Below are 10,739 nucleotides of genomic sequence, written 5' to 3'. Positions count from 1 at the left end.
CATGTTTGGTCTTGATATCATAAATAATATTGAAATCATTGATATTCTCTATGGTGCTATTGCCAAGCTTAAGAAGGAATTCATTTTTTTTGGCCCGTTCTTTCTATTAACTTTCTTTGGGCCATATGGAAAGTTAGAAATGGCAGTGTTTATAATGATAGATGCAGATCCCTTACCGAGTCTTTGAGGAGACTCACATTGCATGATGTTTGTTGGCAGGTCATTGTGGTGGTGAAACTCTCCAGGAGAAAATTTGAAGACCTTATGATAGATGGTGTGGCTAGGGTCTACAAATGGGAGGTATCTCATGGCTTCTCATGGACGGGGCAAGAGGAAGCTAAGACACCATTTGAGGTGGCTCTCCATAACTTCATGAGAGAGCTGAATGCAAACAACAAAGGAGGTATGCAACAGCAACAAGAGGACATACCAGTGGTAGAGTAGTTTATGCACCCTTACCTGGAGCATATCATGGATGGCAGAGAACTTATCTGGATAGATGGACCGATAGGATGGACAACTTGGTTCAAGATTAATGTCAACATGACCCCTATAGATGGGGTGTTTCACATTGTACAATGTTATGAGGCACATGATTTTTGGACTTATTTTGTCTTTAGATAGCTTATGATCAAACAACTTCTTATGTATAGCCTGATCCAAACTGATGTAATTTTTTGTAGTTGGGATGTCTAGATGATTCTCTAGTTGATAGGAGACAGTGGACTGATGGATATGCTAGAGTAGTTATTGCTGTTGTTGATAAACGATGAACTCTTGACCAAACATTTTGTATTATAATGCTTATATGATCTTTAATATTAAAAAATAAAAATATAAAATTTAATAATAGAAGGAAAAAATATATATTTTCATTTACAATATCATATTACTAGTATTTTAGGATGAGCCTTTTCCTATCCACGTTCAATAAAAATTAGAAAGAAAAATTATTGGTAAAACAACGAAAGGAATTAACATTAGGTTAAATTTAATCCTCTTCATTTTGATAGGTTAAATTTTTTTATTTTTAATTTACAAATAAAAAAATTCTAAAAATTCTAATAAAATTGTGATGAACCAATCAAAAAATAGGAAAGATTAGATTTAAAAGATATCATAAATTCAAACTTTAGTTTAGTTGAAATAATATGTTTGCACAATTTCTTAAGTAAAAAATATTTGAAAAAATATGATAATAAAAACATTAATCTGTCTTTATATCTAAATAGAAACTAATAAATCAAATTTTATCCCACTGACCTTCCACAATTTTTCCACATACCCATTGCACACCGAAATGTTAAAAGACAAGATTACAAACAAATTCCTTTTATTACACTATTTTATAAGCAAATACCCTTGTTTTTGTCTATAGTTTTAAGACTTAAAGGGGGGCTTTTAAATCTGTTCCTTCGGACAAATCCGAAAATTTGCGGCACGAATAGATTACAGAAGTTCATGTAATTGTAGCCGAGGAGAGAGGAAGAGAGTTTGTTACATGGCAAAGGCGGGAATGTCAATGATTCGGGATGATCACGATTCTTTGCCTCTCACTTTTGATGAGGTGGCCAGATATTTTTCTGTTCCTATCGCGGAGGCTGCAAACATACTCGGTATTCACCCACCCTTTACTTTTCAATTTGGCTTGCTCATCTGGTAGGGGCCAACCTTATATTTAACCCAAATATATGGTTGGCTTGTTTCAAAACCTCCAAAGAATCCAAATAAAATCCCTACCAAACCCTATCTATCTCTTCTCTGCTCTGCTCTTTGTGTAACCATAGATTTTGTGTTTTGGAAGTACGATAGGAGTCATTCAAGATTGTTTCGTGAGTAAAATATAGTATCAGGCATTGCTTTGCAGAAGTAGCATAAGGGAGAAGGGTTAACCGTTCAAATTAACTTCATTCCTGAATTATGAGAATCCATCGACTATTGGACCATACACAAATTTAATTTGCAAACCTTGCTAATTATCGAGGAAAAAAGCTTCTGGAATAATTGCCTACACTAATATTGGTTGCGAGGGCTTGAAAATTTTCTTACTAAATTTCAGTCCGCAATATTATAACCAGGTAGTGGCACCTAAATCCTCAGTCACTTAAATATGTGATCATGGACCTATGGATATCGACAAGGTATGGGCTGCAGTTACAGGGGACAATTCCATATTATGTATTGTGAAGCGTTGGACTGAAGCTAGAAGACAAAGCAAAGGTCAACTTTGAGGCTTCTCTTTTCCTCCAAGGCATGCATCCATAGTATAGTGTTATTCATCTGAGAACAAATCATCTAAGATTTCTGATATGCTCTAAAGGTTCCCTCCTTGTAAATATTGCTTGGAAGATGATCCATCTTTCGAGACACCGGTGGTAAACGCTCTGAAAGTAAAGATTAAGAATCCCTTCATATTATGATGATAATGTCGCTGACTTTTAACATCCTTTAGACCGAATTTCTTTAGGACCTACTGAAATCTGCCGAGAGTTTACAATTGGACATACCGCTTGACTTGGTTGTACAATGTGTCATTGGAGTTGTGCTCATTGTTATTTCCATTCCTCCGTTCAACCATATTATACAGCCGTCCATTAGTGGAATTGTCATCGTTGTTGCATTCAATATTGTATTCCTTATTTTTTTGGTGTTCATCTGCACCAAACATGCTTACAAAGAAAATAGATATAAGGTAGATTATATTTAATCTTTTTATAAAATTAACACTTCTAATGGGGATTGGAGAACCAAATATACTCTTTATTTTTAAATCTTTAGAAACATTTTATCAAATAAAGGAGATTGAGCCTCCTTTTACATACATAGCGCCATTCTTGTTTTAATGTACATCCACCCAAAGAACTTAAAACAAGGGTCATTACCCTATTCATAAACCATACAAACTTACCTATGAACAGAGGGAAAGAGTGCGATGTAGTAGCATCCATGTGCACGAGCAATCTACATTATAAAAAAGGATTAAGTAGAACAAGTGGCTTGCACAAACCTTGTGCACACAAAACAGTGTGGTGCAGTTGCAATAAAGACTTTAAGTCTTGTGAATAAGCAGAACCTTGCTCAATTTTGCACAATGGAGCAGGTTGTGAGATATTGCAGTCAATTGGTCAGCAAAGCCTAGCACAACCACTGATGCTTGTGCACACATGCAAAGAGGGCAGATAAGGAGTCATAAATAGACAGTTGATTGATGAGGAAGATGGACTGTTTAACTTTTATAACTACTTCGTGTGTTTTTGAAATATCTTGATCGAAGTCATTGAAGTTAGTTGCCAGCTAGAGTAACAGTACACAAAACTGAGTTAGACAGAAGACAGCAAGTTGCTGTGACTTGTGTGTGTAAGAAGAGCCATTTTGGGACGGGGATGGGGGGACCGCAAGGGATGTGTTTCAGAGATGGCAATCTAAGGGCAATTTTTGGGGGATTGCGAGGGGATGACAATGTGTGTCTGTGTGCGCGTGTGCATGCACATGCATGCGTGTATGTATGTATGTATGCATATGACTTTTTCAAAATATATTGACATCCAGCAATAACAGGACTATAACAGTAGAGATAGAAGGGAGACACTCAAATATAATCACGTGAGCAGTATAACAGCAATAAAATTTAATCATGACAGCAATATATCAGAACAGAAGTTCAATGGTGACAATAGCATAACAGCAGTTTAAATTTTTAAAAGTTTAGAAATTAAAATAAAAAAATTAAAGTTTAAATTCAAGTCTCAAATAGTCAGACTTCAAAATTCAACTACATCTCATCTGGGCTATCAATACCAAAAGACAAAGACTTTGTGTCACTCTTTGGTTGAAGTTGTGCTTCATCCAATGGAATCCCAAGCAATCCTGACTGCACCTCCTCCTGATCGATCTGCCTAACATCTTCAGGATTGATATCCCAACTTGCTACTGGAGTTTGTCAATACTCAGTACTTTTTCGGTCGTGAAGTCTCAAGGTACTATGAACTGCAACTAGCTTTTTTGTCCATTTAGATGTAAGCTTGTACCTCTTGATTGGGTGGATGAAACCATAGGTGGAAAAATTCCTTTTTGAAGCAAAGGAACTAGCAATCTGTGAGACTAGACGAATAGCAATAGCTTTGGTATGTCCTTCCCATGAAATTTCTACCATCCAATGGTGTTTTTTTGTGCAATGGTGGCTTTATCCATTCTAGCTTTTAGTTTGCTGAATTCAGGACCTTGAAGATCGAAAAATTGAAGACACTGCTCTTGAAGTATGGTTGCCTCCTCATTGCTATACATCTTATAAGGGCCTTCATAAACCCTCCATTACCATATCATCTTCAGAAGGAAGGACTCAGCCAACTCTAGGTGCATACCACTTGGGATTTAGAGCATAGGTAGCCATATGAAGAGAGGTGTTCGTTGTGTTCCACCTCTTTGCGATAATAGGCTTGACATGCTCCTCATAGAAATGCAATCTAGGATCCTTGTCACAAATTTCTTGCTTCATTTGATCAAACATGCTATCATTTCATCACGAGAGGTAAAGGAATCATGATAGTAAGGAGTCGAATCGGCCAAAAGAACTCTCTTCAAAGAAGTTGGATGAAGACCTCAAAATTGAGCTAAAGAAGAAGAATCTTTGTTTTACGTGCAAGGAGCCATGGGCCCTAGGTCATAAGTGTTATGAGAAAGGGAATTATTGTCAATTAGAGGCATATTCAGATAATAATTCTAAATCAGAAATTCTAGACCAGCAAGCTGAAATAAAGAAAAATGAGGAAGAAGAATCAATAGAAGAGTTTGAGGAAGTGGAGGTACCCTTGCTAGACTCTCAAATCTAAAAAGGAATGATTCTTTTAGGATTAGAGGGATTTTGAAAGGGCAGGAAATTGTTGCTCTTATGGACACAAGTGCTATGCATAATTTCATTGATGAAGGCATTATAGCACAAAGAGGGCTCAGGTCTAAAAAGTTTGGTGGCTTTAGAGTCATGGTTGCTAATGGTCACACTATGTCTTTCTTGAGGAGACTCCTATTGGGCTACGATGAAGTCAGTGATGATTTCTATGTTGTGAGTACTAGAGACATTGATGTTGTTCTTGGTATGCAATGGCTTCGTTCACTAGGTGAGATCACTTTGAACTTGAAATCAATGGAGCTGAAATTTCAAGATGAAGGGAGGAAGATTGTGCTGAAAGAATGTCCAAGGGTGGATCCCAAATTGCCACATGCAAGATAATATAGGGAATATCCAATCATGGGCAAGAAACAAACTCAAAATAAGATGGGAATAATTTCCAAACTTTTGATAATCCTCTTTTTTATTTGGATGTAAAGTTAGCATTTCATAATCTTCTTAATGAGATGCATGTTTTTTATTTTTAGATTGCAAGAATTAGGTAGCCCTCCCCCTATAAATTGTAGTGTGCCGGACAAACTTTTCAATGTGATCGGTGACGTTGGTGTGACATGCCGTCTAGTACCATGTGGGTTGGGGGGAGACTGGACCTTGTGACCTCATGCCTACCACAGTTTGCTCTTGCCAATCAAGCTAGGTGCCCAATATGAGATGCATATTGACAGTTTTTGAGAAGAACAATTGTCTTAAGGTGGTTGATCGTGTTGAACATTTTTTCATTGATGTCAAAGGTCAGTTGATGAGGTTCAAAGATTGAATTGAAATTTCAGTTGAGCTGCTTGCTTGTCTGGTTGAGCCGTTTGCTTGTTTGGTCGAGCAGCTTGTGTGTGTGCTTAAGCTGGTTGCTTGTCTACTTCTCCTTGTTGGTTGTCTACATCAGCTAGCTGTTTGTTTGCTGACTTGTGATAAGTCAGATCATGTGCCATGTTTTTTGGTTGGAGTTTATCGATTCTTATGCAATTGTGTTAAACTGTTAATAAATAGTTTTAGTTGAGTTTGAAGAATCATATCTTTTACCTCAACACTTGTTGAGCAAATTGTTTCATCAAAACGTGGGCTTGAATGTTCTTCAGTAGTTTTTTTTGTCAGCGCTTAATTGTATAACGTCTTTTTGAACAGAGACGTTCTCTAGAAAATTTTTGTTAGCCTCGCATTATGGTGTTGCTCTGTTCACTCTGTTTTGATGTCGACGTTTTGAATGGGTTCTCTCTTTTGTGTTGTGTGAATCTTACCTTATCTTGGGCATTAAAAAAGTTTTTGGTGAAGATCTGTCAATAAAAAATCTAATCCTTTTTATTGAAGATGCTGTGTTGTGTTAGAAGATAAAAACATAAAAGCCTTTGAATAGTGACAAAGGATTAAAAAAAACGGAAAATCGATTCCTGTCTCTTTTTTCATACGTATTGGTGGACTGCGTTTTTATGGATGAGAGAATATCACTAGTAGTGTGAAGTCGGGTTTTGTTTTTGTTGGTGTTCTGAAATAAAAACGGGGTGCACATTGCTAAACATTTTTTCTGATGAGAGTAGAGTGTATGTCGTATTTCATATACAGCTTTCTTTCTTCAGAAAAGTGTTTTTTTTTTGACATGATGTGTGTGGAAACGTAAATGTTATTATCTCTAAAATTATTTCGTGGGCCTGGCAACAATAAATAACTGTTCTGATTGTTTTGACATGAGGATCTCTCTGAAGGAAAACGTATGCTCAACTAAATTTTATCTGGGAGAGTGCTGTGAATGACATTTATATGAGCAACCGTTTTCAGAATTTTGTGATGATTCTCGTCAGTTCTATATAGTGCTGTGAACAGGAGTAGTTGAAAAAAAGAAAGTTTTTTTTGAAACCTCAGTCAGGGAGTTGAAATAAAGAAGGCATCGGGGGTCTGAAGATTGATTGATGGTTGATAAATTATAAGTCTTTCTGAAGTTATGCATAAAAAATGGAAGATTGATGGAATTGGCGTCATGTATTGAAGAAAAGCATATCAAAAGGTCAGGTCAGAGGTTGGAGTGATCAGAAAAAGGAGAAAAGTAGTTGTTAATTGAGGGCTGTGGTATATAGACATACGTAATAGGTTCATTAGTCTGAAGTGCTAGTGTTTCTGTCTTCTTGTTCTATCAAAATTTTTGTCTCAGTAATTAGGAGCCGGTGCTCTTTTGAAGTTGGTGCTTCTAAAGGGGTCATTGCCCTTTGCAAGTTTGTGCCCTCTGTGAGTTGGTGCTCACTTTCTGTATTTCAGAGTTGGTGCTCTTTTAAGGAAAAGATTTTGATCTGCCATGGGATTTTACCTGAAAGGGTTTTCCATGTGAAATACTGTGTTCCTGTGTTGATTGTCTACTTTCTGTTTTAATCTCTGTGGTTTAAAGTTTTTAAAAAGTTAAAATACTGATTCACCCCCCCTTCCTCTCTCAGTATTTTCTGTGTGCTTTTCAGATCGTGATGCTGTTGAAACTAAGAAATGCTTAAATCTTATGCCATGAAATCATCATCCCTCATCTATAACTGCAGTAATCGAGGTAAAAAAACCAAATTATGGTGTCTGTTCTGTTTTTCATTTGAATATGACAGAAGATTCATCTGTTAAAAATGTTAGGGCATGGCAGTTTTTTATTATGTCATCCTTTTGATGACTCATGGATGTTTCTGCGGACTCATAAGTTATTTCATCAGATAAAATCATAAAAATGTTAGGGCTTCTTAAGTTTTTATCATGCCATGCTATTAGCTGAAGGACACAAGTTGCAACAATTTAGCTATCCTCCAATGAGAATGAATCTTCAAAGGGGTTTAAGCATGCCCATTACCTAATAGGGGAAAACGCAGGTAATATACCATAATATATTTACCATTATGATTTACCAAAGAACATGACTAAGAAAGGTTGGTTTCCTCTTATAATGTGTTTCATAAGCACAATCACTACTATATGTATTATGGACTAAGGCATGGATTGTAGGTTCTTGCTTGACAACAATGTGAGAAAATATAGCGGAGTTACATGCAGACACTTTCTTATGGGAAATGGCAACAAATCAACATTGATAATATGGATTAGATCCTTATAGGTAGTATAATATTGGTTGTTAATATTTTCTCTTTGAGTAACAGCAGGAACCCAATGATCGTGTAATATCCCTGAGTAGGGATATTGTATATTTCTAAATGATTTAACTCCATGGGAAACCAATGTTCAAATCTTAGTTCAAATCAGATCTACCGCAACAGATGAATTACCTAACAACATATGCAAAAATAAATGATAAACCCTTGCAAAATTAACAAATGATACAATAGTTCTCAAAACAGGTTTATTCTCTTATTACAGCGAGAATTATACTTATAGATAATTCAGTTTTCCAGAACTTTCAAGAACAACTGCAGCAATATTATTATCAGAAATATAGCAAATCTGTAAAAAATAGAATTACAATTCCTAGGTGCTAAGAGAGCCGCCTAAATCTTAGACAAATAGGTGTTGTAGAAGCTGCTCGAACAACAAATCAATGAAGCCCAAATTCAATCCTTGTATGAGATTGACACAACTTGGTTTCCATCCACTAACCAGCTATATAAATCAGGAGATTTCTGTCTTCCAATCTCCAATGGTAGATGAATAGGATGTCCAATTTATTTGAGTGGAATAAATGGATAAACAAACATGTTTTCTCTCAAACCCTATCTTGATTAAATATGCACTTTTCAAATTCTTTTCCTTTCCCTCTAAAATATACCTGCACACAATTCTTGGCCACCACCATTAGTAAAATGATCAGATTATTATATAACAGCCACGGCTCCATAATCAGGACATTCAATGTAAACACTTACACTTCCCTAACTTACTTTCCCTAAGCCCATAGGAAATGAAAAATGGGCTTATGGGTTAATATGGAATCTTATGGAAAAGGGAACATGACAGATCAAGATTGTAAGTGTTTGTGTTGACCGTATTGCAAGCCAAGGTTTTTTCAAAAGTGTATTTTTGTCATCATGTGCATATACAAATGCAGAGGAAACTGTGAATATTAAAGTTGCAAGAGAGGTTTTGAGCTAGAAAGCTTTTTAGATTGTTTCTAGATGGATGATTTATGCATTGTTGATTGAAACCTTTAAAATATTAATAATATACATAATATCAATTGGCGTTGTTTACAATTATAGACTACCTTATATGATTAGTATTTTTTTTCCTTCAACTGTCTAATTTTTTGATTTCTGCACAGGAGTATATCTAAGATGCTAGGCCAGCCATAATAGTTGTAAATATTTACAAGAATATTCTAGAAGACAATTTTAAACAATCAAAGATAACTTGTGTTATAATATTTTCTAATTTTCTTTATTTAATTTGTTGAGCATATTGTTTTTTTTTGAATGGATGAAAAGCTTCTTTTCGAGAAATTTAAATTATGATATATCTTTACTGCCATGTTCATTCCAGATGCTTGCATGTTATCACTTTAGTTGTTTTGTATGGCACCCATATATTTCATATCTTTGATGTTCCCAATAATTTTTGCCTTGATGAGATACAATTTTCAGATTTCTGGAATTTATTTTTGTTAGTTCATGCAATGCAGGTGTTTGTAGTAGTGTTTTGAAGAAGATATGTCGTGATAATGGTATCCCAAGGTGGCCATACCGTAAGGTGAATTCTTTGAAGCAACACTGCACTCCTCAAAATGAGATAGCATTCTTTACACCCAATGGATTAAAATTCTCTGCCCTCCATTGCCCCCATATTTTCTTCTTCCTCAACATTTAAATATTGTTAAATTATTTGTAGAAATGAAAGGTATAGTAAATGCAATTTGAGATTATGTTGATATGGCTTGTTTTATACCATGAATCTTGAATCCCATAATATCATCTTCTGATTTTTTAGTGCATACATAATTACCTTGGTTATTTTGGCTAAAGTGCAAATTTATGAATTCTTTTCCTCACTTGGATATACCAGAAAGTTCATGGATGGGGTCATACTTTGACAATGGTTTTTGAATCACGCATTAACACTACTTCAAAAGACTGGTTGGCCAGATAGACTTAGACAACCCAGTTATATGGGCAAAATTTAGTCTAGATCTATGTTGTTAGATACTTTAAATAGTACATGACACACACTGCTAGTTTGTTTTCAAAAGGGAATCATGAATCATGTTTCTCATATAAATTGTTTCTTAGGAAGATGCTATTGATAAATTGGGCTATTATAGCAGCCACTGTTTTCTCAAGTTTGGAATATATTGTTGGATTTATTGTCATTTGTGTCAAAGGGTTATCAGTGGCATTTTGGGCAAAGTTTGAATGAGCAGATTTATGAGCAAAGTAATGGAAGACTGAATCTAGTTTTGGTGCCCAACTCAGAGATTTTAATTTACCTTAAATAGACAAAATTATAATGACTTGCTAGGGTTGACCTTGAGTGTTCAAAATTAAAAATAAAAGACAATCTTGCTGGGCTGATCTTGCAGTTTTGGGCTGACCCTCCTCTTGATGTTGGTTCTGGCCGACCCTCTAGATGAAAGCGCCCATCTTTGGGTAAGGAAGTTTTTAATTATAAAATCTTTTATGCTGCTGGCCAACCTAGTTGCAAATGCAATTTGAATAAATAAAAAATTATTATGATGCTGGCCGATGTAGTTGAGGAGCCATAACCATTGGTGAAAGATTGCATTTGGAGGGATATAAATAGAGGTCACTTGTAGTTCATTTCTCAAGCAATTCAACGAAGATGATTCTCATTAATAGAAGACTTAAATGTAGATTTATAGCAGACCTTAAGGGTGAATTGGAGCAGACCTTAAGGGCGAATTGGAGCAGCCCTAAGA

General features: G+C 35.5%; 1 protein-coding gene across 4 annotated transcripts in view; it reads left to right on the top strand.

Moving 5' to 3' along the window:
- The first annotated feature begins 1,358 nt into the window (after positions 1-1,358).
- LOC131060121 (uncharacterized) overlaps positions 1,359-10,739 on the top strand; it is a 53,160-nt gene continuing 43,779 nt past the window's right edge. The window contains exons 1-3 of one of the 4 annotated variants that reach the window (XM_057993232.2): positions 1,359-1,616; positions 7,342-7,424; positions 9,489-9,556. In XM_057993232.2, coding sequence (XP_057849215.2) covers positions 7,367-7,424; positions 9,489-9,556 — 126 coding nt within the window. In that variant the 5' untranslated portion in view covers positions 1,359-1,616; positions 7,342-7,366. Of the gene's footprint in view, positions 1,617-1,663; positions 2,221-7,341; positions 7,425-9,488; positions 9,557-10,739 lie in introns of those variants that run through there. The other 3 variants (XM_057993230.2, XM_057993231.2, XM_057993233.2) reach the window with 3 other exon arrangements.

This window comes from Cryptomeria japonica, chromosome 3 (genome assembly GCF_030272615.1).
Source record: "Cryptomeria japonica chromosome 3, Sugi_1.0, whole genome shotgun sequence".
Classification (NCBI taxonomy): domain Eukaryota; kingdom Viridiplantae; phylum Streptophyta; class Pinopsida; order Cupressales; family Cupressaceae; genus Cryptomeria; species Cryptomeria japonica.
This window is presented reverse-complemented; position numbering and strand designations above follow the sequence as displayed.